The 27,992-nt window shown below is 36.2% G+C and overlaps 1 protein-coding gene across 4 annotated transcripts in view; it reads left to right on the top strand.

Annotated features, from left to right (window-relative positions):
* The window catches only part of LOC145664813 (uncharacterized), a 49,259-nt gene extending 28,501 nt beyond the window's left edge, over nt 1–20,758 (top strand). For 3 of the 4 annotated variants that reach the window (XM_081731799.1, XM_081731800.1, XM_081731802.1), the window contains exon 4: nt 2,434–20,758. In XM_081731799.1, coding sequence (XP_081587925.1) covers nt 2,434–3,379 — 946 coding nt within the window. In that variant the 3' untranslated portion in view covers nt 3,380–20,758. Of the gene's footprint in view, nt 1–2,401 lie in introns of all 4 variants that reach the window. The other variant, XM_081731803.1, reaches the window with a different exon arrangement.
* The last annotated feature ends 7,234 nt before the right edge of the window (nt 20,759–27,992 follow it).

Below are 27,992 nucleotides of genomic sequence, written 5' to 3'. Positions count from 1 at the left end.
ATGGATGAATGAAATTTCTATTGTAGCAGAAATGCGTATTCATAACCTGATACAAGGGACACGAAGTGTTAAACACTTGCAAATCACCAGATATGTATTACATGAAAGGCTCTAGAGATACCACGAGGAATATCTTCACCAGTAGAAGAAAGACAGAAGCGAGCGCAACAAAAAGAAAGCTAAGAAGAAAAATATGACGCACAATTGGGGGACTTGGAGTAACAAGATGTGTCTGAAACGGTAAAGTGACGAAAAAGAACTAGCTATTGATAACCAAACTGAGAATATCAAGAAGAAAAGGGTTTCATTGACGAAAATTTAAGTAACTCTTTGGCGCAAGGGTCACGATTTTTTGTTATTTTCTTTTTAATTATAGCTTAGTAGTTTTAATTCAAATAAACAGCTGTTTTTCTATTTGAAAGTTTTGGTTGTATTTGGAAGTATATTATGTATAGACATGTAATCTTGTTTATATACAGGGGGCGCGGTGGCTCAGTGGTAGAGCGTTCACCCCCGGTGCTTGGGGTTCCTGGTTCAATCCCCACTCGCGCCGTGTAGACTTTGTGGTGGACAAACACCGTGCTCGTGGGTTTTCTAGGGGTTCTCCCACTTTCTTTCATTCCACCTTTTCACTCATTTCTCATTATCACCGTCTCCTTTAGCCTAACCGGCATAATCGCGGGACGTTAAACTTAGAGATTTCATTTCATTTCATTTTTGTTTCTATACAATTGTGGAGTCTTATTAAAAAACGAAAAAAAAATAGTGACTGTATATATGTAAATGAAAGAAAAGCCAGGGCAAAAGTAAACATGTTCCGAAAAAAAGGTCAGATTGAAGGTGAAAGGTCAACTGAAGGGGAGGAAGACGTTGGAACCAAGTTGTTTAGAGGTTTCCACACTGTATTAGTATCTTCAACAAAAGCGTTTAGTCTCTGTGCAGTATCAAATCTATCACGTAAGTGTAGTTTTTATTTTTAAAAAGTTGTGTATTTTCTTGAATATATATATATTTTTTTTTAAGTATTAATATACCTCGTTTATAAAAATACGTTATCTGATCACGTTGAACAATGGGTAGAACTTCCTTAGCCAAATCGAATAGTTGGGTGATCTTGTAACCAGTGATCATTTCAGGGAGTGGCCCGGGAGGAATTCTCTCCACTCCAGCTCCGGGACCAGATATTCTATCGTACTGAATGTGGATTCTCAATATTTTCGTAATACTAGTTTTCACCCCTACTGTTTTGAAATCCCTCCTCTACCCAGAGAGAATGTGAGATCATTACTGCATGTAATCCTTCGGGTAACCAGAAATGGAAGTCTTAAGGGACCCAGTCCATACTGTGTGGTGAGTGCTTGAGCGCTTTGCAACTAAATTGACATACATCTGTCAAGAAAAAAATTTATATTATTAAGACGAAGGAATGCTAGCATTCATCAGAGCACAACATCTCCTTTAGCGGTTCCTAAGTGATTCATACCACATCTTGTTTACGATCGAAAAGATCTTTTCAGCACTAACGACTTCTTGAATGCCTAAAATGACTGGATGTATCCAACATTATCCAAGGAAATTGCTGCAATCGCTCTCAGACTACAGCAAACGCAACTTCCAACTTCCCTCGCGGTAATGGTATGGTAAGGGTCACAAAGCTCCGCTTCTGTGAACGAATGAAAACGAGAGCTAATGTTCTGAGACCTGTAGTTGAATCATTCAGCAATATTCACTGAGTCTTCCAATAGGATTTAGCTGCAGCCCATAAGGTAAAGTCAACCCAGACATAGCTCCAGCAACATGTTCACAGCTTTATCACAGCGGACAAATAGTCGGCTCGCATCCCCGACCTCAACCCGTTGGACTATGATCTGTGGTCCAAATCGGAGACCAAGATCGGCTTAAGGTGGCATCCCTATATTGCATCCCTGAAATGTGCTTCTGTACGATGTCGTTTGGAAGTGATGTGTGCTGTCATTGACCACTCGCCAATGCGTTTACATTTCTATCTTGCTAACCACAGTCGGAGATTATGAATAACCTGTACCAGTCATTTGTGTACTGGACTATAGCCAATAAATGTATAGAACATACCTATGCTCACGCTTATGAGTACTACCTGCCTGTTCGAGCATCAGTCTTGTGTCTAGACTGGGTATATCAATAGAAGTGAATATTGTTGAAGTTATTGAGCTTAGACTAGGTATATCAGTAGAAGTGAATATTGTTGAAGTTATTGAGCTTTCTAACTCCATTATGGATGTAAAGGGAGAAAATCTTATTTGTTTACAAATTGTGCACAATTATTGTTAAAATATAATAAAATTAGGTAAGGTATACAAATATGGTATATTCATATAATTGTTGTATATTAATAACGAGAAGTACTTCTTTTTTTTCACAGGTCTCTTACTCAGTATTTCATTTACTTTTCAGGATTAAACATGAATCTAGTGAAGAGAGTGTTCTTCCAAACGAAGTTAATTGTTCATTGTCTTCAACATCACAAACATATCATGAGTCAGAGTTTGAACAAAGATTTACATGTCTACAATATGAGAGTGCTTTTAGGGATGAAGAAGCATTAGAGTGTCAAGGAGAAGAACACGGTACGAAAGAGTTAATTTATACGTGTTTGTGTTGTTCTCAAACCTTCAGGGATAAGAAGGCTTTCCGTTTGCACTTGAAAACACATTCAGGAGAGGGACTGAACAAGTGTGATCAGTGTGGGAGAGTGTATGCTAACAAAAGAAGTCTTACTGAGCACTATAATAAAATACATGTAAATAAGACTGAAGTGTCTGATGGTGTTGATGTTAAATATTATTCGTGTGAAATGTGCAATAAAAGATTTAAAGAAAGGCTTAATTTACTTAACCATGTGAGAACACATGCAAATAGTGCATCATTTGTGTGTCATATCTGTAACAAAAGTTTTTCTTACAAAGGCTGCTTAATTCGACATATGGGTGTTCACATGGAAGTTCGGTCATTTTTTTGTGTGTATTGTAGCAAGGCTTTTGGCACGAAACTGATGTTACAAAGACACATTATAATTCATACAAAAAAGGCAGAGTTTATTTGTCCACATTGTAGTAAGGCTTTTTATCTTAAAGTATGTCTTGAGCGGCATGTTCGAATTCATACAGGTGATAAACCTTTTATTTGTGAATACTGTAGCAAAACTTTCGCTCAAAAAGGAAACCTTGATAGACATATACGATGTCATACGGGTGAAAAACCATTTCGATGTAAATTGTGCGATGCATCGTTTGCTGTGACAAGTAATCTTAAGAAACATGAGATGACACATTTTGTGAGAGAAGGGGTTAGAAAATACGTTAGAACAAAACGATTCAATATTGCACGTCGTTCTTTATAACCTTCTCTCTACTATGAAAGGTTAGAAAGTATTTTAAACAAGACGTTGTTAATATTGAGGTACTCCCAGAAAGTAGTAGCCATTTCCTATTTTAAGTAGGCTTGCATGGTATTAAGATCCTTATCGTACCAGGAGACACGTTTTGTGTACTCGTCATAAAATTCTGCCTCCAGTCTATTGTCAAAAGTATACTCCGGGCAGCGACAAGCAGGTGGCACACAGGAACTTCCGGTATTAGTTATTTTATGCACATTTCTGTGCAAGTTGTATAGGGCTAGTGGTTTACGAGGGATTATGGGCAGACAAAATGCATCGAAAAATCGAGAATCTCGAATATGAATTAAGTGGTTTCATATGGTTTTTGCACAGCAAAAACACTCGACCATATGACGCTTAAATCACAGAAATTTATGGTGATTGTGCAACGGATGAGCCCACAATGCGACAATAGTGTCGGAGGTTTGAGGCAGAAAGAGACAGTGGCTGTAGTGAAGAACCCCTTGGGTGGCAGGCCTCGTTACTAGGTGAATCGTAATCTGGATGAAGTCCTCCCCGCTAGTCTATTGGGTAGCACACGCGCCCTTGGTGCACGTGAACTCGAATTTGAGTTTTGGTGATAGAGCATTGAACATTACGATGGTTCAGATTTCACCTTAGACTGTAGGTCCTTGCCTCATATACCCTCGGTGCTGCAAAAGGATGCTAAACGTCAATAAATGAACAGTTATTCGGGATGACATCATGCAACACAATCGTCTGTCATTATTCGTGATCTTCATGCACAATTTCCATACTTATCGAGATCCATAATGCTTAATAGATTATCCATTATCTCAAAAACTCAAGGTTTGTGCTAGGACGTACCTGGATTCTTACTTAGGGAAAAATATCCCATGGCAGGTACATTACATTTTTTATAAGTTTTATATTTCTGATGGTGGTATTAGTAACTCAGTTTGTTTGGGTTGCTATTGCGTGTTATGTTTCCAAGGTCACATTTTCTAACACAGGGTAAGTCTTGCTACAAGATCGTAGCATTTCCTAGTATCGTAGCTTGTTGAAAACGTACTATGGAAATAAAAGTAATGAAGTTAACTGAGAGTGAGTAACGGTGCATTGTCAAAACAGTTAATAACAGTGTAGCATCGTTAGGACATGGTAATGACTTGTGATGTTGTTGCCTTTTAAGTTTATCTTCTTCCCGTTGTAGTTGCTCTTGCTATGGTGTTGTAGTGTTCTGTGGAGTAGAGTATAGAACGCCGTTACTGGCTTAGAGATTTCTTAGCCTCCTCAGACCTGAACTCGAATTTTGGTAGCTGAAGCTACCGTTGCCTATGAATTCGTTGCTCAACACTGATGCCAAGAAACCTCCCCGGGTCTGACTGTCATCTCACCTAACTTTGAACTAATTGTAGGCAGCTTGAAAAATTTCAACAAAATACTTGAAGGTGGCAGCACGCTATCGATATAGCAGAACACCAGTTTGAAAAACGTGCTCGTGCAAGTCGAGGCAAGTTGTCAATGATAGATGTGTTTGTTAATTTCTTTTGAAAGACAAAGTATTACTAACATTTCTTAGATGGTTACTAGAAGTGACATTCAGGTGAGATGTCATTCGGACTTGGGGATGTTTCTTAGCATTAATGTTGAATTCATAGACAACGATAGCTGCAGCTACCTAAATTGCCTTCAGGTCTGAGGAGGTTAGTGGGTAAAATCCGTTAATTTTTGCTTAGTGTGTGCGCAGGATCGGCTTTAGGAGTTGTCGAGCCCCTACTGGAAACAGTTTTGGTCGGATTCAATAGCCAACTTGCAATGTGGTGTTGTTTTCATTTGACCAATCCGAGAATATATATCACTTTAGCGCGGGGCGCAATTGGGAGCAGTCAGTCAATCGGCTTAAGACCAGGTAATTAGAAGAGTGGATTCGTTGATTGCAGTTACTAAGAGACATTCGCTTAACTAATGTCAAACTTCATTTTTTTTTAAATAGGAAATTTGGATATCCATACAAGTTGCAAATCACAAATGTCGAATGAAATAGTGGCATATGTAAAGGAAACATCATTATTCCTCAAAGAAGTCCGTGTGAAGACTTTCTGAGGAGACCGAATAGTCTTATTCAATCTGTCAGAGAACGACAAAAAAGCTACGAACATTTTTTTTTTTTTTTTTTTTTTTTTGCATTACTATCGTACATGAAGTGAAGCTATTAGATGTACGAAGTAAGTTCAATTATTGCTAGTGTTCGGAGGGAACTCGTTTCGTGCAATTCTTTCATTTTATAATAAAATAGGCATGGAGCGCATTCCTTTCTTTTCTGATGTTTGATGCTTATCAGTATCCAGAATTTCGCGTCACACACATACATATAACTGAATTTCTCCCCGGCAGCAGATTGTTATTATTAAGTATTCTACTTTTTGGCAGGTGTTGAGACTAATGAAGTGCTTTTGATTTTAAGTTTGGACCTGGAAATGTTCCTTCTATGTTCCTCGATCTTCAGCTTCCTCTTTTAATTCCCAATATTTTCTTCTACAAGGTGTACAACTTGGCTTCCGCCGTTTTCCGATAGGTGGCTACAACGTGGAAGAAAAAAAAATTCTGTTCTATTTATTATTTCTATTATTTTTCGCTCTTTATCTTATTTTTCTTCCAAGTATGAATATTATTTTCGTATAATTCGTGATAACAACTATCAGCTCTATAAATATTTATATATCTTCCTATATACGTCCTCTCATAAGTACCTATTCGTTACGTCTAGGATTTTTTTGGATCATATCAAAGAATATTAAATGAAAGATCGAGATAACAAATTTGGAGGTTGATAGTTTATTTAGAAAAATAAATACTCTAATTAATAGGTAGGGTAATGACTTTAACTCAAAACGCCTCTCCGCCCCTATATGCACTCAAGCTTCCTACTTACCTTTCCCCTATAACCAATGGAGAAAGGAAGAATTCAATCTAACCACTAAGTATCCTAATTCATTAATCATCAAATCTCTCTCTAATTTTGTAGGGACCTGTGGAAATACGGGTTACAGTAGTCAATTACTCCTGGACCGTACTCCTTGCCTTTTAAAGACTGGACCTTGACTCACAGGTCACTGTCTGGCCTAACCCTGTCTCTGGGACTCCAAGTTAAGTCTACAAAAGGAATCTATCTAATTTAAGTATATATATATATATATAGGATAGGTTTGTATTAAGGATAGGTTGTCAGCCTTTACTCCATGGCTCTGACTAAATTTCCTTACACTCAAGGAAAAAGGAATTTGGTAAATTACTTACTCTTACACTTTCTTGAATGAAAGCTGCAGTGAAAAAATCTCTAATCATTTACAGCACCTAAATATGCTAAATTTACATATAGAAGGGATCGAACCCAAACGCATTTGAAATGTTCCTTCACCACTAGGACGAAACCAATTCCTCGAGTCTATACGAGCGTCACTCACATCCACCATAGACCCTTAGGAAGCTTAAATACTTCCATTCTAATCAATCAATAGTGACCCAAGTAGCCTCTGTTATAGGCGTAGGATCAAACATCTAAAATAACAACTTATTCCTAACTCCCTATCATTTGATTAACCTATCTCACGCCCAAGCCCATTTGCTTTAGCGGACATCTGTAGTGTAGTAGAATCTCTAATCTGACTACATACTGTAACTATCTAGAGGGGTCTCTCTCCAAACTGCAGTATTCGCTTCCAGTGCAGCGGACTGGACTCACTCAGGACTCCTTAAAACGCACAGCACCGAAGAAGGGGGAGGCAGCCTTTTTAAATGTTTTGGGCCTGCTAAAAAAAATAGCAACAAAAAGTTCTTTTGAAGGGTTTTTTTTTTTTTTTTTTTCGAATGGAAAATTCCCAGTAAGGGAGACTAAGTACAATGGATTTCAGTGCTAGCCTCCTCGACAGGTTTCCAGAAAGAAAAAAGTTAGCATGGAAAATAAACGTTAGCACTAGCTAAACTGTAAGTAATAATATAATTAATTCTTAAGTAATGGGGGAATACTGCTCTAATATATAAACATAAATATACAACATAAATAGAATAAATATTACCTTACACTATTGATAATAAAATATATGAATAGATATGTACCCATAAGTTAATATACTCCAGGCCTGGATATCCACCTTATAAAGAAACACAATTTATTAAATTTCAGCAATATTTAATTTTATACCAGCAAGTTCGCAAGACGTACCTTGCATATATCCCCATCACAAAAAAAGAAAAAAAGAATATTATTCTCACTTGAATCTTTGAACATTCAGTTTATAGTCCGGAACAGTCTCGTCTTTCAAAATTTGTAACACAACACAATCTTGTTTAAATTCACTATTACAAACACAAAAACCAAACAAACAAACAAACAAAAAAAAAGAATATTTGGTTTGTATCTACTTAATTTTTTAGGGAGAATTGCCCTTCAGTCTCGGAAACGTCTTTAAAAAACATGAGAAAGAAAAAAACATTAATCTCGAATTAATCCAATATCTAAATTCACTTCACAGTTCACTCAAACTTCCATTATTTATCTATTTATTCTGCACCACCGACTTGTAGTTTGCTATTCCCTACAAGTCCAACTTCCTTTTAGCCAACTCAACTCCGTCCACAGAACCTGATACGACTAAGTCCTTACCTGGTGTTAAGAGAAGGTTATCTAATCCCTCACCATCGGTGATTAAATCCAAGAAACAATCATCATCTCCATCAGTAACTGGATTACTGGAAGTATCCTTCGAACTCGGTCCACCAAGATTTGAGTCCGTTTGCGTGAACAACTGCCTATTGGGTGAAAGCAACGTGACGTACGTAACATGTTGACTTCCTTTTCTGACTTTCTTTGAGTGTAGCGGCCTTCATAATGAAGATATCGCTTTACTTCTCTTTTTATTGGACAGATAGGAAATGCAGCTTTAAGGTGGTATAAAATACACATCAACCAATTACCAAAAACAAATTACATAAATGTGCAAAACGTCGTGACGTACGCACAATGAAATGGACATTGAAGTCACACATCGAAAAGAAAACGATAAATTCTGCTCTGCTGTTGCATGTGTATGCTCGAAGAAAATTGCGTGTATAGGTGACTACTGGTATGCTGTTTCTGCATTGTAACCGGAGTTTTCTATGCATCGGTATCTTAGCAAAAAAATCATAACTAGCGTGACGTACGTAACAGCGTGCACTTTGACTAGAAGAAACAATTGTGCAGTGGATACTCAAAATTGAAAGTGTCGAAGAGAAATCGATTAGAAAGCCATAGAACAAATATAAGTTACTGATATTTGTTGATGATAACGCACAGTCGTTTGGAAGTAGCAGACATCGTAAAATTCAACATAGTGTGAAAAATATAAAAATGTGCATACAAATGTAGAGTGTGCATTCTAATTAATAATGTTCAAGTCCTTCAGGTACTCGTGGGCAAAAGTGTAGCGATCTCGTTTCTCACGGGGTTTTGGAAGAACTTTCTGGATGCGATTTCGTTCCACAGAATAAAAGTCATCTACACGTGGATGACAAAAGAATGCGTCTTTTCCCCGATCACTTTCACGCATGTATTTCACTCGGTGCATTACATCACTTTCGACAGCAGTTACGTGTCCCACATGTTTTATGTCTCGGTCCGACTACATACACCACTGCAACATAACTTCCGATTTTGATGTCAACATTTTGGGAGGGAAGCAATTTGTCTCTGACACTGCGAAATATTTTTCTCAAGTTCATCTCGATCTGAATATGTATCACTTCCACTGGTGCTGTAAATTGCAATGTGCAATTGGTACGAGTTTTTCAAGATCGACACTTATGTTTCATATATCACAGCAACAAACCTTTTAGCAGGAACAACGTATCTTGCGGACTTGATTGTTTTTAGTTGCTGTAAGTTCACGTCCATGACGTGTATAACAAAGGGAAAGTTGCAGTTGGCTGTGTCTTGATGCAATATAAAAAAGTATTCAATTTGCTGGGTATTTTTGAGAGCGACGGAATGGAAATCACTAGCGTTTTTCATTATTATTTTACCTTGAAGAGCACGGAACCAAACTTCTCTTTTCATCTTTGCTCCAACTCCATCATGTGCCCATCTACCATGATAGCTTTCGTGAAACTTCCACTCTGTTGATACAATTTCATTTAGTAGCTTTAAATAGACAATGGATTTCCGATTCTTAAAATGTTGGCTCGCTCTCTGTCTGTCCACAGGTGTATTTTTTAATGGGCAATTCCAGCAAAATCTTAAATTGTTGAAAACGGCTACTTGGAAAGTACCATGGTTTTTCGTGTCAGATATTACTCCCTAACTTCGCTCTCCATTGCTGAAGTATGCTACTGTGATGTAAATAGTGACAGTAGGATCGGCTGCATTTGACCAGTGGGCGGCCATAACTTTGTAGTGCTGCTTAATTGCGTAATTTTCTGCGAAGTCTGTCTTCAAAACCACTTCATCTATATTTTCATTTCTTTGAAGGTGCTCAGCTCCTGGTTTTGTCTTCTTATGTTGTATATGTGAAACCGATACACTAGTAACTGTTTCTCCATTTCTGTCACATATTGAAAGTCAAAATGAACAATTTCTAGGGTGCCTTTCTTCCACTGATAAACTTCAACCAATTCCTCACGATCTTCCGGTTCACACAACAGACCTTGGATGTATGTTTTACGTTCGTACATGTCATGCACTTATTCTTCATACATATCTCACTCTCTGTATCGCATACACTTCCCTCAAGAAGCACGTTCTTTGTCATTGGTAGCTGGTTTTATTTCACTTTGGCGCCAATCATTTTTTGAATGTTCTCACAGTATGGACAAGCAAGACAAGTGATCCTACTTAGATACAGTAATGCATTCTTTGGGGCGAAGGTTTAGGAAACTAGTTTAACTCATAGGTATATTTTTGCAAATTTGGTAATGAAGAGCTTATGTGTCTCGCTGATGTAAAACATCATGAGTCTCTTTTGCATCTTTCCTTTATCCCTTCATTGCTGTACATGAAAACGGTATCCTTTTCCCAGGGAGCATTCGGAATATATTGTCACTCTTGTAGAAATTAATTACGGTTGCTTTTGTGTTGCTTCTTAGTACGATACTTTTATATTGTTGTGTTTTCCTTTGTGCCATGCCAAACTGCTCCACTATTTTTTAACCACTCTGAGTTTTCTTCTAGGGCTATGTTAACGATGCAGCATTCTGATAGCCCATACTAGATCCAGATAGGACAGATTGTTCTCGGTTCCTTTCGCTGTGGACTTCTGCATCCGTATTTTTGTCTGTCGACGCACTTTTTGCCTTCGATGCTGACATTGTCTTTCGGTACTGCTGCATTCTATGCTTTTCTTTCTCACGATTTGCTGCTTTTTCTTCTGCACTTAACTTCTCTAGCGTTTTCCGTTGTGGACTTCTGGGGCTAACTGGTTCCATATTTATGTATGGAATTTGTAGAAAAGAAATGACAATGGTGCACTTTCAACACACACCATAACTGAAATCAACTCTAAGACAATCCTGTCTCTAATGAACACGCAGCAGTTGATGCAGTGCTGCCATTTGTACTAACAATACTACTCGATTCAGGAACAATTAATATATATTGTTTCCACTGCTAAAGATGGCTAGTATCAGGCATGACTAGACATTATTTGCCGTGACGTACGTAACAAATACCGTTATGTTACGTACGTCACGCATTCAGTTCATTGGTCACGTACTTTATTGGCTAACCAGATGCCACAAACGTTTGCGGTAAATTCCTACTGTTAGAAGGTATGATCTATTTGAATAATTTAACGAATGAAAGTAGTCCACACGCTTTTCATTGTACAGGATAAACTTAACCACCTTTTCCGTGACGTACGTAACATAACACCACGGGTCTTCTCGATTTCACTGCTAGTAGCGATGCCTAAACACATAGAGCTGAAAATATCTGTTTTGGCCTGGAAGGTAACGTTCCATAGACGACATTTCTATGAAGAATGGTGAAAGTATTGCAAAGATGCTCAGTGGAACAATAACTAAACTATGCACTTCCCTTTCATTTCACAACAGCACATTAATACACTTTCTGTTACAAAGAAGCTGATTACTTTAAAATAAACAACAATTTCATAACAAATTCTGCAAACCATGTAACTACACTTCATTCTCTTTCTATTGATGTAAAGCATGTTATGGTGGAAGCATTATGGTTTTTCCCCTTCAATGTCCTGAATTGTTTGCTTTTACCCTATTATACTTCTGCACCGATTCTTGGAATTGAAGGGATCTAATGTCCTTCAGAGTCAAACCTGGGTCAGCTACTCAAACTTTCTTACTATTACTGCTATTTAAATCCGAAAAACGCAAACGACGCTTATTGTTTCGTGGAGCGTCTACGTAACATAATAATTCGAGTTCAAAACTTGCATCTGCTTTAGGACGAGCAGCAACGTACACACTACGTGTTGTTTCTTAAAACCGCCCGACTCTTTTTGAGCGTTTGAGTCAACAAACAACATGTTTACTGTAAACGACGAGTCGAGAAACTGAGATCTTGGCCAGGCTTGTTCCCTAAACTAGCTAAACTTCTCTAAGAAAGAAAAAAAAAATAAATAAATAAAATAACAGCACAAAGAAATTTGAGCTTAAATTACTTCGTCTGTGGGATGTTTTATTTTTCCAACAACTTTACTTTCTCTCTTTTTATTTGTTTGCCTACTAAAATATACTGGATTTAATGCTTGCGGCCTAATCGGGGGGACTGACTCAGTGCCTATCTCTCTACTACTCACTGCAGCCATTTGGATAGTTTCTTCCTTCCCTGAGCTATGTTGCTTGGCATAATTATAATCATCTAATGAATACGCTTGAATTTTCAAGGCGTATTCTTCCAACTCCCTTAAGTTAGCAAATTTCCTTTCATGAAGAAATTGTTTATACTTAGGGTGTGCTTTGCTTACAATCTTAGCTATCTGATCTACTTCCTCGATTGGGTTTTTCATACGAGAGAAAAGCAATGCCATTTCTCTAATAAATCTTGAGAACGATACATCTGGTCTCTGAATTCGTGTCGCCAATTGAGCTTCTATTTCGCTTTCATAATTAAAGCTAAAATATTCCTGCAGTAGACTACTATGCCTGAATGCAGTAAAATCCGTAAATTTCAACTTGAAATTAAACCATTTACGGGCGTCTGAAACTAAAGCATTTGGAATAACTCTCTCTAACATTTCATTCATTGTCATATTTTTACTCTTGGCAAAATCAATCAATTCATCGAGGAAATCGAATGGATTCTCAGATACTTGACCTGAGAACTTCGGTAACGGTAGTTTAATTTCCTCTAAACTACTACATTTACAATTTCCGTGCTCATTATTTTCTTGATTCCCCTCTCTAAGCTTACGTATTTCCTCTACGATTTGGTCTATTCCAAGATAAAATCCGAACCTATCCCTAAAGCGGATTTTAACAAGTCTAATTCAATTACGTTCTCCATTTTCCTCCTACGTCTGTTTCTCGGTTTCATTTAATTTCTATACCGGACGAGAATTCCCCACTTTTGAAAGAAAATTTTTTATTATTATTATTATTTCTATTATTTTTCGCTCTTTATCTTATTTTTCTTCCAAGTATGAATATTATTTTCGTATAATTCGTGATAATAACTATCAGCTCTATAAATATTTATATATCTTCCTATATACGTCCTCTCATAAGTACCTATTCGTTACGTCTAGGATTTTTTTGGATCATATCAAAGAATATTAAATGAAAGATCGAGATAACAAATTTGGAGGTTGATAGTTTATTTAGAAAAATAAATACTCTAATTAATAGGTAGGGTAATGACTTTAACTCAGGACGCCTCTCCGCCCCTATATGCACTCAAGTTTCCTACTTACCTTTCCCCAATAAGCAATGGAGAAAGGAAGAATTCAATCTACCCACTAAGTATCCTAATTCATTAATCATCAAATTTCTCTCTAATTTTGTAGGGACCTGTGGAAATACGGGTTACAGTAGTCAATTACTCCTGGACCGTAATCCTTGCCTTTTAAAGACTGTACCTTGACTCACAGGTCACTGTCTGGCCTAACCCTGTCTCTGGGACTCCAAGTTAAGTCCACGAAAGGAATCTATCTAAGGCCGTGTCCAAAAGATACAAGTGTGCATTCGAAGTACGCTTATTTCCGGAACTGACGTCACCTAGTGTGCGTCAAAAGGTCCAAGTTCACAAGTCTGCGAGTCCATAGTACGTAGTGTGCGAGGATGTACACTACGTTAGCACACTTGCGTACTTAAGATGGGAGTTCTTCGTCGTAGGAACAACAATAATGTCAAAGTGACTTAATAAAATTTTAAAAGACATAGTTTTAATATTTTTGTTCAGGTGAATATTTTTATGGGCTGATCTAATAACAGTTTACTTGATAAAAATACAAATTAGTGATTTTACAAGTGGAATATAAAAATGTTACGCAAATAACAAACGTATTTACCTGTGTTCTTTGAGTATGCAATGGAATTTTAAAAAGTATAGGGAAAGCAACCAAATAGTTTCTTTAATAATGCTATAAATTCATTTATGTTTAAATATTACATGGTTTATGTAGCTTAATTGAAATGATTATACTATCGGTACTAGCGGCTATTTGCACGTAAATGACATTTTAAGGGCGTATGAATTAAAATGTTAAGCTCTATCATAGAATAATGAATACCTAGATTATTCATTTCTCTATACCTACAGCTAGAGCTGCAGCTGCAAATATTAATTTGTAGGTAGATAGGCCTAATTTTCTAGTTTTGATTCTAAACAAATTCCTTTCAAAGCTACCATAAGTCCTTGCACTTAAGAAACTGTAATATACCAATTACCATACATTTTGCATTTTTGACAGCTGCCAAAAAGTGAAATACAGATCAAAAATTTCTTTCTCCACATTTATCAAAGATTTCACAAATTCCTCTTGGTAAGTCTTTACTTTGGCCATTTCATTTTTTTTTTATTCTTCGATTCAGCGATTTGATCTTTCGGTTCCGGTTTTGGGAACTTGCCTGTTAGCTCATATATATATAGATATATAGATATAGATATGGAAAGTTAGTAACTAGGTTCCTTTCTATACCAAAGTTTAATACTTAATTCACATATTATTGCCGTGCGAGCGTCAGCGAGTGAAGGCAGGTTAGAGGCTCGCAGGGGATGTTCTTTTCAGTCTTGGTTACGAATCGGTTCATTGAACGATTCATTGAATGAAATGGCCAAAGTAAAGACTTGCTTTCCTTTTAATTTATATAATCCCATTACGGTACCCATTATGAATTGATTATGAACAAATAATTCCTTCCGTATAGTTGAACAATGAGAACCACTACATTGCATACTGTATTTTTTCATAAAACCGTCTCTTAATTATCATAAAATTCTTATTAAATTGACAGTAGCTTTTTATGATTATATTTGGACGAGGAGATTTGTTTCGTTACTGAGTAACCATTTTCGTAGTGGGAAGCATATAGGAGAGACAGCGGGTATATTTCAAGAAAGATGTAAGGCGCCGAAAGCATAGTGAAATGCACGCAAATGTTGAAGTGTATACAATGTACAGAACTCATTTAAGCGGACTTATAAGATAGTAATCTTATATTTTTTAACATATTATTTTAATTAGGGTTATCCACCTTATAAATTGGTATTTCATAGTGACATAATAGCTTTTTCCTGTAAATTTTGGTCCTCATGTTCAAATCCACCACTTCTTTCCTTGTGTAGATTACAAATATGGAGGCACTATTTTGAAGATTTACGGGTAAAATCTATATATTAACAAAGAAAGAGTAACATATAAGGAACTTCAACATTAGCACAATATGGTAAAAATAGTCTAATCAGTATGCCTGTAACAAGCAATACAGTAGAACGACGACAATTATAATGTCATTGTTATGTATCTACCGTACATAAAGGAATTATACTCAATATGAACTCTCTTCCAAAGTAGTTTTGAAACACATTATTGTAAATAGCGCTCTCCTCGGTACCTTCGGTGTCCTAACGCTCTTGCAAATTGCCTACTTTCACCTGCAATAAAATTTCTAAGCTACTTCGCAACCGTGTCATCAGCGCCCTAATCACCAGTGCTACTTTTCTTCTGGGGGATTAATAAATATTCCCTCGCGCAAGCATGCCTAATAAAACAGAACATTGCCAATAGTTTAGTGGTTTTTATGCTGATAAATATTTGCAGATACGACAAAGCTGAAGCTCTTGGCATACATGAAACTCTTAAGTCATTTTATGGTTACCCCATATTGTCAATCTGTACGATATATTTATTCATCTAAAAAAGTCATTCATCTAAGAAAAAAAGCATGTTAATTTTTTCTAGAACTCGAAATTCCCCCTTCTTTTGTTATCAATGTTCAACATTCCACCACGATGAGGCGCTGTAAACAAGTGTGGATCAAAAGCTAATTTGACGAAGTGTACACTATTTAGTGTGCACTCCATTTGTAGACTTCGAGTGTGCATCCTTGAAGTGTGCACTATGCGCTTTTGGACACGGCCTAAGTGTATATATATATATATATATATATATATATATATATAATAGGGTTATATTAAGGATAGGTTGTCAGCCTTTACTCCATGGCTCTGACTAAATTTCCTTACACTCAAGGAAAAAGGAATTTGATGAATTACTAACTCTTACACTTTCTTGAATGAAAGTTGCATTGAAAAAATCTCTAATCATTTACAGCACCTAAATATGCTAAAATTACATATACAAGGGATCGAACCCAAACGCATTTGAGTATCTATCTATGAAGGCAAGTCTGTAAAAGGTCTACGTAGTTTGATCAAATTACATACTGTTCTAAAAACCCTACACGTGGTTTCTTCATATACAGACTCTTGTGTAGTGGCATGCAATATTCGATTTTTGCTGGACTCTTGAACAATTTTAAGACATTACATTTGTGCTGTAGATGTTTTGTGATTAAAGTTTTTTTTTATTTTATTATTATTATTATTATTATTATTATTATTATTATTATTATTATTATTATTATTATTATTATTATTTTTGGATAGCCTGACACTTTTGAACATCCTGTGCTCCCAAATGCTTTTACCATTGACGTACACTATTCATTTGAAATTCTAACTCTTTTAGATTTGAATGCATCAAAGTTCGAGTTGCACCTGTAATATATGGAGAGAACAACCAAATCTACCATTGTTGTATGTCAGTCACGTATGCTCTTTAAATTTGGCCTCCCATTGTGCTTCAGTTAGATAATCAGGGAATGCAGAAAAATCGTCATGACAGAGTTCCTACTAGCCAAGGAAATCAGGGAAACTCAGGGAAAAAGACTAGAAATCAGAGAAATTTTATGTTTTTTGTTTCCTAACACCATTTTTATGTACCAGGTTAATTGTACACCATTTTTCAGCTTAACCATTAATGATCAAAGTATGGAACGTTGCTCAGATTTTGGGTGGTAAGTAGAATGTACATATGAGCAATTGATCATCATTTGTCTCTATAGAATAAATGTTTTCATATATAAATATTCACCGTTATTTATTCCTCATTTATATGTCAACGTCATCCGACACCTGTCGTGAAAGTCAGGGAATTTACTGTCAAAGGTCAGGGAAGTTCAGGGAGAAGTTAGGGAAATAGATTTGTCTAGATCAGTAGGAACCCTGCATGAGGATTCATTTCCTGATTGATAAATTAATTTGTAGGGGAAGCATGTAAGAGAGTTTGGACTTCAGTAGTAGTGTGCTTACCTTCATCACTTCTGTGCTCAGCGTCTTCATCTGACGAATTTTGCTTTTCTATTTTTACTAAAAACTGTTCCATATTGACAATATTAAACTTCCATTTACTAACAATATCAGATTGAATTGAAAGCAATCGCCACAAAGATCTAAATATTAGGGATAGGATCAGTGAGGATAATTACGAGACAGGTTTCATAACTTTTCCACGTTACTCAGCTTACATTAATTTTGAAAGCAGTTAATCTAGGCAGTAGTTTATAATGCCAGTAGAGTATCAATTTGCTGTCAAGAAATTTCCTGTAATTTCAATAAGTTGAGTAAATGTCAAGTTTGTGCTGTCTCATAATTTCCCTTCAAAAGGGTATTTATGAGACACATGTTGTCCCCAGCTTTCTGTAGGTGATATTATGGTATAAAGGAGTCCACTTGTGAGACAGAAGCTTCGTTATTTGATGTTTATTACGTAAAGATATACAAATATTTGTTTGAGTTCCAAGAAAATAATTAAGAAAGAAAGTGGAAATAGCTATTGATGTTACTCTAACATTTTTGTGAGTTGACTAGAATAAGCCTATAGGCTAGTATATTAGATAGTTTAAGGTTGCAAAACAGGCTACAGGTTTATGAAACAAATTTAGACCAAGTTCTAGGCTGTTCACTACAAAACAACGTAGGATACTTTTATTTCTTTGTTCTAGTATATTGATATGGAGTCTAGGCTATTTCCAACAAAATAATGTAGATCACCAACTTTGAAAGTTAAGAAACACGATTATAGGACTACCTAAACTACAGAACACAGCTGTTTTGAAACTTAACATGCTAGGGTACAGAGACAGATACCAGTTATTTTTTCAAGTACATCAACAGGCTTATAAAAGCGATAACCAACAGGAAGTCTTTCATCATTTGAAATCATTGGCTGAGGAAGCACTGTTATAATGTCTTCAAAAGTTATACAACTGAGATCATTTTCCTTGACACAAAATAATGCCTATTGTTATCCACACAGGTACAGGCCATCATTTGCACATCTCCCTCGCGTCATCATTAAAATCTGTCTATATGATACACACGTAACGGTATGTTGTTTTTCTGGCTCCTTCTCTGAATCTGGCAAGAATAAATGTTCCTAGTTCAGCAACATAATTCTCTTTATATTCAATTTGTTCATCTTCTGGATCGCTAATGGATTGATTTGAAGAACTTGATTGTGGAATAGAGCTACTTGGATCATCTACGTCCTCTGAATATTCTGAAGAACTTGACTTTTATTTCCTTAGGTCGTTTAGGCGGTTTGCTTTTACTTGCAGGTAGCTGTGTGTGCTCGACTTGACGAAACTACTTTCTTGCACCTTGCCTTTCCTCAATTGCTGTTCTTCTTCATTTTCTCTTATCTTAGAAGAATATTGTTTTGACGTTATCACACTTGCATCCATGTTGATTTTACGCATTACTGTCTTCTTTTGTTCACTATGTGTTGCCAACTTGTGGAGTAATAAGTCTTCAAATGATGGACTCTTTGTGAGGGGAGTAGGCCTACGTTTGCAGGTGATCTCTTTTGGTGAGGCAGACATAAATCCAAAGCTTCTACTTGCTCAGAGCCAGATGGTGTTATACACTCTTCAGTTTCTGGGAATTGAAGTCTTGATGTCGAAGAGTGAAGGATCTTTGGTTGTTCTGGTCGCTGGGAAAAAGTCTTTTCTTTATCTGGTCCAGATGTGGAGGATTCTGAAGAAGTTTTTCTTTATCAAATTTTTCATTGGATATTTGTCTCTATCACATGGAAAAATACCTGAAGATGCAAATCCTGATATGTTTCCTTTAGAAAGTGCAGTGTGCCACACCTTGCCGAAGAGATTTGACAGATCACCTTTTTCTAATTTATTAAGAGTTGAGCGTTCCCACGTAACCAGTTCTTCATCCCACTTGATTTTCAAAGGACGGAAGCAGGTTTTGTCCAAAGGCTGAAGAAAGCTTCTTGTATGAAGTGGGAGCTTGAGAATTGTGATGTCATTTGCCCTAGCTAGATCAATGGTTGCGATATCAGTATGGGGTCCATCAAAGATCAAGAGAATTGATCCTTCCTTGACTTGCTTCACAAGTAAAGAGATCCAGTCATTGAAGATTGCAGCTGTCATCCATCCTTTAGAGCTTGATGCATAGGAAGTTCCAGATAGTGCCTCATTCCTTTCCAGGATTTCCACAAGTGTTTAGCCTGAAACACTATAAGCGGAGGCAATGCCTTTCCTGCAGCATTAACACATGCGAGTACAGTAATGTTCTCCCTGCTAGAACCTTGATTTGTTCTGTGAGCTTTCTGTCCTCGAACTGAAACAACTTTAGTTTCTGCGGGATCTAAGAATAAACATGTTTCATCCAAGTTATTATGCACATTGAGGTCTGTCTTGGAGTTTCAATTTCGTTTTTACACAGGTCATAAAGACTGTAGATAATAAATGAGTCGCTGAGAGCAATGTGACAACTCATATCAAGTGGCACAGCTTTCTTGACTGACAAATTATAGCGGCTACAAAAACTCTTGAACCAATCTTTACCAGGAACACCATGCTTAAATGGATTCGGAATGCGCTTTGTTTCTTGAACAAGATTTTTAACTTCCTTGAAACTTAATCCGAAGCCCTATTTACACTTTCTAGTAAGGCAATGTCCCAGCTGTTGTTCTCAGCAGAGTGCTACACTCGTTTTCTGACTGCTTTGTTTGTTCCTTTTCCATGGATACGTCGATGAAGGACGTCCTTTTTAATTCCATATGTCCGAGCTGCCTGTTTGTAGGACATTCTATTTCTTATAGCTTCCAATGTTTCACCTAATTTCTCCTCAGTATATGGGACTGTCTTTTTCACATATTTCTCCATGGTTTATTGATGATTTAGTAGCTTATGTGGAATAAGTGAAATGAAAACATTAATCTAACATGCGTCTCATAATTACCCTCCATATAAACAAAATGAGATACAACAAAAAAATAATTTGTAACTGATACAAAAGCACAAAGGCCAAGTTCAACTTAACGTGTAACTGCTGACCTTGTTACAAAAATTGGTACATCCAAACTTTTGTAAACTGAAACTTAAAGATGTAGATAGAGCATTGTGAAGGATGTTACTAAATGCCTTAAAAAAATTGCTGAATATGAGATATTGAATACAATATTGTAATCATTTAGCGGCGAAGAGATGAGACATATATTAACCGATAGTTTACATCAAGCTGAACAAAATGATTTGCGTAATCTTCGAGAAAATGGAGAACAGACACGTAATTTTTAGATTTAAGAATTGAGGCTGTACGAGAACCATGCTGTTATACCCTCATTAACCCCCACACTACCTAGGTATTTTCTGTCAACACAGACTGTCAATTGGGATCATTTTGTATCCACCTTTAATCATATATATATATATATATATATAGGGGCGGATCAAGGGATGGGCTAAACCATATTTTGCCGTTTTATCCAATGTAAAACAGGATTGAAGCCCATTTTATCCAGTGTATACCTGAGCGTAAAGGGGGGCTATAGCCCCTATAGTCCTCCCCTTGGATCCGCCACTGTGTATATATATATAAAATAAAACACGGACTAACAGCTATGTATTATAGTGACATCTAGTAGTGACACTTGTAAATGTCAGTCACATCTCGTACCAATGGGGGAGGGGGGTATTTTGTGCCCACCAACTTAAAATACCAACGTAAGGTATACGCTTTAAATAAACGTATTGAGCAATAACTTTTTTTTTTTTTCAATTTTAAAGAAACAATTAGAAGAGTAATTATAAAAAACATACGGTGGTGTGCACAATGGCAGCCCCTGTTGTTAGTACGAGGGTTAAACTCTTCATTCTGACAACAGTAAGGTGACAGTACACAACACGGTTAACGAGATATAGCTTAAAATTATCATTAACACTTTAATTTTTTTTATCTGTTGTACAAATGTAAGACATATCACTCACTGGATCACATCGAACTTAACAAAATTGTATCCTTAAAGGTAAATTCTTATGCCTAGTTTTCGAGAAAAAAAAAAAAAAAACGAATTTTTATTGTACTAAAACGTATGTCGTTCGTTCCCAATAATAATTGACACTTTTTTCTTTTAATTTTCCTGAAAGAACGTTATATTTATTACGTATTAAAAGTATGTAGCAAAAAATATTTATTATGTACTGTATGAATGTAGCAAAATACACTGTTAACCAGGAGATTGAATCTATTGCTTTGTCTTTTCCTAATGGTGAAACATATACTATTTGTAATAATGAATTTGAAGGGTAAGGGGAAAAAACAAGGAATGTCCATGTGTGTGCTTTAACGGGTGCTTTGCCCTATCTGCTAATGACTATTGGTTCTATTTGAATGCCTTGCATGCGTAGATGTAGAAATGTCCCAGGAAAGGGGCAAAAGATTTTACTAACCTATTCGTGTGATACGCGGTTATAAATATTAAAACGTAGTTTTCTCGAAAATACAGTTTTGACATACCTTCTTTTTCCTCCTTACCCTTCATATACATATATAAGATTGAAAATATTGGTCTACACCATCGTTTCCCAACCTTTTTCAGCTTGCGGCACACTACGGGTGTTACTTGGATTCTCGCGGCACACTTATAAATATTATTTGTAAATATAAAACACAGTGGCATTTTTTCAGTGATTATTGATCTTCTCACAGAGAAGAAAGCTCGAACACTGGTTTTTCCCCGCGGTAAATCATTATGCATATTTTTCGTTCTAATTTAAAAATAGAAAACAATTGTAATGAAATATTGGACTCAAGGTTTTAAAAATACCTTTTCTTATTAAAAACTGTATATAACCTTTTACTAAAAAGGAAGATCACTAAATAACGAACGAACAAACAAATCTATTTTAGTTTTAAAACATAAATATAGGTAATTTATCGAAAGGATTAAATGACATTTTAAATTTTCAAGTTGCGAAATAGTCTGCAACAATAAAGAAGCAATAATGGCCATAACAATGACAGCAAATACTTTTTTCAACATTAGAAAAGTATAGAACAGTAACACGGTATGAAACTTAAAATTGTAGATTCATAGTAGAGGTTCATAGTAATTTTTCCCTGCGTTTTACGATATGATTGCTATAAAATTATTAATTTTGTTTCGATTCCTCGCGGCACTCCAGCGACCCATTCACGGCACACCAGTGTGCCGCGGCACACCGGTTGGGAAACGCTGGTCTACACTAAAATTTGTCACAGATGGAACGAAGTAAGAAGTTCGTTTGTTCTATAAATGAAAGTGGACGAAAAAAATCGCGTTTCTTTTGCATTTAGTTACAGCATAAACATAATTTCGCATTTTTTTTAAAATTGTGGTAAGACAATATGTGTATTTTTCTATGGAAGAAACTCACCATTAAGTATACAGTCCCCGTGTAGCGTAGTCGCTAACGCTTTTATCTTTGGTGCGAGCATTCCCGGGTTCGATTCCCGGTGGGAACACGGTCGAAAAAGCGTAAAAGCTTTTTCAGGCCAGCAATCCTGAGTGAGGTTTTCCTCCGTCGCAGCAGGCGAATACCGAGATGGTCCCTAACATATATCCCAGGCCGCTTCCTTCCTTCCCTTTCCTTGGATGGACGTGTGGTAGAGACGTCATTCCTCATACGTGATGGGCTAACATGGACATAGATGCCGAGAGCCCAGAAATCTGATTCCGAATCCTAAATATACAGTCTTAGAAACAACATGAGTAGTCGAATATTCCGAATATCCAGCATTTTTTTTTCTTAAATTTTACTTATTGCTACTCTAGTGTTAGTTGATACTTGTAAATCTTAAAGATTAGAAAAGTCACTTCGGTTGTAAGAGCTTATTTTCAGGTAATCCTACAAATCTATAATATATGCGTGAATGCAGTCGAAACGTAAGCAACTTGTATTCCCCCCCCCTTTTTTTTGTTTGTTTGTTTGTTTCTATTTATTTATTACTGGTTGATTGATTCTAATTGAGCGCGTTACCTTCAAGGCCTTTCCATGTCGAGAATTTGGGATTCGCTTTTTTCTTTAAGCTTCCTAATGTGTTGACTAGACGAAATAGAACTTTCGATCATTAGCTGAACGGTATCCCCTAATCATCTTCCCCATTTTTTTTTTTTTTTTAAATCAAGAATGTTTATTTTTGTACAAGGTATATATATATCAGAACCCCCCTAGAGGAATCCGTAGAAAAAAAAGTCCATTTCTCCTCTGTGGGATTACTCCCAAATCGATATATTCGGATAATGTAGAAAAACTCTACCCTCACACAAAGAAATTCTCTTGAATTTTCTCAACTGCTTGTTGTATCTGGAGAGAGGACGATGACTCATCATTAGGTAGTACTCAAAACTCTACATATGTTCATTGATCGGGCGTAGACGAGTATCGTAGTAGGAGTTTTCCTCCTTTCTGTTTAAAAGGCACATAGACGTTCGTTTAACTTGATCTGCCAGTTGGTAGAATTCAATTTGGGATGACCATTACATTTCGGTGATTGGATTTCGAAATGTCCAATCGATAACACATTGAATATTCGACGACACTCTTGGTGTGTATTATTTGTATTATTAACATTATTACATGATTAAGGGTACCAGAAGAGGTAAAAGTTAGCAGTTGAGACATTCATCGTTGCATAATCTTTAAAAGTTATACATTCAGTGGCGTGGACAGACATCTCAAAATGTCACGTTTCCATTTCCTTGAAAAGTTTTCAGTTTCTAACACTGGAATCTACTTGTAGATGATCGAGTTTTGAGATTAAATGCTAGCCCACTAAAAGTTAAAGAAACCATTATTTCTTTTTCGCCTTATTGTAATTTTCTCTCTCTCTCTCTTTAAAAAAAAAAAAAAAAAAAAAAGTCGCCCGCATCACTTGATGCATTATGCACATTTACTACTGAATAACCAGTTCAATTTGAATGCGGCAAGATTGAATACTTAATATCGAGAATCTACACATATCCTTTTGTATAAATCATATATACATATTATGTGCATATAGCCCTGAAAAAGATATGTAGATGAACGTTCGGTAAAATGGAATGAGTTTTGTCATTCTTAGAGAACGCATTGGTTTTTTAAAAGGGTGAAACGAGAAAAAAAAATGCTCTTTTAAGTAGATGGGACGAGTTACGGAACAATTTTATCAGCAAGTGTAGAACAAGGAAGGGAAAAGTCATCTCTTTATGAAAAAGTAACAAAAATTCTTTTCAAAAGTGTCTTTTAAAACTCTTCATAGTGCGAATGGTTCCAAACCGTGTTTAGCAAAAGCAACGAACTGCAGAACGTTATGGTCCTAATGCAGAGTCGTTTTGACGCATGATTAGTGCCATACTAAAGAGTTTGACTAACATATGTTTCCTGCAGTAGTCAGGCTTTTAGTATGACACTAATCATGTGTCAAAACGACTCTGCATAAGGCCAGGCACGTAGCCAGGATTTCGCAATAGGGGGGGTCCGTGACGAATACTGTGGTTGTCATACCAGGGGCTCGATCATTCTAAGCTATTTTAGTAGCAACATATATTCGTTGGTTTAGCCAGGATTTTGTAATGGGGGGGGGGGGGGTGACATGAAACACCAGGAGATCAATCAATCTAAACTATTTTACTGACAGCATACCCACTTTGGTTTGTTACGTCAATAAAATGAGGATATGTAAGTAATTATTTTAATAAAAAAAACTATGAAGAAATCTTGAGTAAAAGAATATAAAAAAAGTATTGAAAAAGATAGTCTTCCGAGGTCATTTGAATTCGGTTTTACTTGTCTTCTTTCTTCTTCTTTTTCTTATCTTCGTTTAATGCCGTCAAGGATAGCAACGAGATCTCTTTCGGGGGTAAAGACATCCTATAAAATAGATTAGAGGTGCCGCGAAATTCAAAATGGCTCATATTATTGGTGATTCTGAGCATTTCTTAAGTTCTACCTGAGAGTCTATCTAATCGAACCGGTTTATCGATCGTCATTTGTTGTCCATAGGATTAGCATGGAGCTAGACGGAATTCGGAATGCTTCGTCAGAATAATATCCATTTTTAACTTGACCCTCCTCCCCCGTTTCCGCCACACAAAGCTCCTCATAAGAAAGAGTAACCCAACGCTTGGTGTACTTTATATTTTTGACACTGATTCAACTTTTTCTCGTTTCTTTTTGTTTTATCCTTCCTTAATATTTTTCATTTCTGGATCCAAAGGGGGGGGGGATCCGGACCCCCCGGACCCACCCCTTGGCTACGTGCCTGATAAGGCGGTATATGTTTACATGTGAAACACGGTTTCATTTAAGAAGCAGTGTTCAGAAGGAATGCATTCCATGGATTTAAAAAAAAAAAAAGAATTTTGAACAACACACGTGGTGTTTTTTCCGTTATTTTAAGTGAATAAATATAATTTAGCGTATTTTCCCCAACTTTCGCTGCTTGAATTAAGTCCTATGTCTACAAGCACTTCGATACAAGAGCTCTGCTTCTGTATTGAGCACTGCCGGAGACATTTTAACCTTAAAGGGGAGGCGGCATGAAGTGTATAATTATTGAAAACGTTTTGAAAGTAGGGGGCGCGGTGGCTCAGTAGTAGAGCGTTTACCTCCGGTGCTTGGGGTCCCTGGTTCGATCCCAGCTCGTGCCGTGCGAACTTTGTGGTGGACAAACGTCGTGCTCGCGGGTTTTATCTGGGTTCTCCCGTTTCCTCCCACTTTCTTCATTCCACCATTTCACTCATCTCTCATCATCACTGTCTCCTTTAGCCTAACCGGCATAACCGTGGGACGTTAAACTTAAAGATTTCATTTCATTTTCATTTTTTGTTTTGAAAGTATAAATTAGAGATTTAGGCAAGTGAATGTATGTAATTGTATTAGTATGTGATGAAGTATGCTGCTTCAGTGACTATAACGGAATTGCATATGATTACGGATAATACTAATTGATAATGTAATACTTTCAGTAGATTTAGTAATGAAAAAAAAAATTAACTGCACATAATTATAGTTAATACATTTTTGATCATTCAGTACTTTCGATAGTTAATAGTGATGAAAAAGTAATTAAATGAAGTTCCAAAGTGAAGATATATGAGTTTGATATCAGTAAATACTTTTTAAATACTCTTTATCTTGACAGACTCTTATCCATTTGAAACCTTAATGGGACAGTTTTATATTTGATTTATCCATCCGTCTTCATTAGGCTTGCTCTCTCAGTTTATACGGCGATTTTTGGTGCAGTGACCTGTTTATCTCTCTCTGTATCTGCAAACAAAAGGAGGTATCGAAAAAGAAACTAAAGTTCAGAATCAGTACTTGCAATTTATCAGGCAGTCTTTAATATCATGACTTATTCTTTGTCTTTCTGTGTTTCGGTCAAACATGTATGCAATGCTCGTATCTCAATAACGGTAAGAAATACCGATAAACGCTCTTGAGATTTAGAGCCTGCACCATCGATTTACTGGGTCGTTTTCAATATTAGACCTGTTTCTATCTGTGTATCTGTCCACCCGTGTGTAACACCTTGTATATGGAAAACGAACAGAGCTGTCTAGCACATTGTACGTTAAGAAACGTATAGTGTCGCGTTGTTCAATTGACCAAACTGTTTCAGCGGACAATATAGTCTTCATCGGTAGTTGAGTAAAATTTAAGCTGCAGAACACGGAACTAGATGCAGAGCTAGTATTGAGTTCCACCAACTCATCAATACTGAAAACTAAATAAAGATAAAACGGCAGAACTCATGAATTTTTTTGAACTGAATATAAATAAAAAGAATTTTAGGAATGATCAAAAAATAATAATAATAATAAAAATAAAATAAATGGAAAATGGATCAAAAGATTGTGTTCTTGGCCAAGAATTAGTTTTTGAATAAGGGGCCACCAAATTTTTGAACGTTCCCTAAATAGAGTTTTCGTATTTTTTACGGAATAAGCACATCATACTGAGTTAAGTGATAGTTTGGGTTTGGCTACACTTTGTAGTTCTCCAAATATAATGCATACAAGAAATTTTTTGCCTGAAATATATTAGATCTTTTGATCCAAATACCTTGTGATAAAATACATATTTATATGTAAAAGATTTAATCACAATGGACTTTTATCTTCGATCAGTGTTTCTTTCAGAAAAAAATCTCCGAGGGGGTATTTTCAGGGTCTGGGGGGGTAACGTTGGAAATCAAAAGTTCAATGATTTCACAATGCAAAGTACTCTCAATTGAAAATATAATCATAGGGAAGTGGTGGCGCGTATGGACGATTTAAAGATAGAATTTTCCTATGAAGAAAATAACAGACACCTATAGAATACTCAGTACTTGATTGAAGAATTAGATTGGTACTCGTAAATCTACTTTATAGCACATTTATGATACTAATGATTATAACAACATGCGATTTTTTTTTAAATTAAGAATTTGTAGTCCTACCTGTTATGTTCCTCAAAGCTAACCTGCCGACAAAGCTGAGATGGACACCATTGTTTGCAGTTCAATCACTAATACTTCATAATATCCACATAATTATGTAATACAAAAAGCTGAACCGTGAAGCACGTAAGTCAAACTGTAAAACAATTCTTCCTCCCGAATACACGCATCCACACTCACATCACAAAATAACTTCATTCTCACGTAAAAAAAAATAAATAAATAAATAAATAAAATAAAATAAAATAAAATAAAAAATAAAATAAAATAAAATAAATAAATAAATAAATAAATTAAAAGGCAATTGGTATTAGTTATTTTAAAAGTACTTTCCAC

Source organism: Thermobia domestica, chromosome 11, assembly GCF_964235325.1.
Source record: "Thermobia domestica chromosome 11, izTheDome1.hap1.1, whole genome shotgun sequence".
Lineage (NCBI taxonomy): Eukaryota > Metazoa > Arthropoda > Insecta > Zygentoma > Lepismatidae > Thermobia > Thermobia domestica.
Note: the sequence above shows the minus strand (reverse complement) of the source record. Positions and strands in the feature narration are given on the sequence as shown.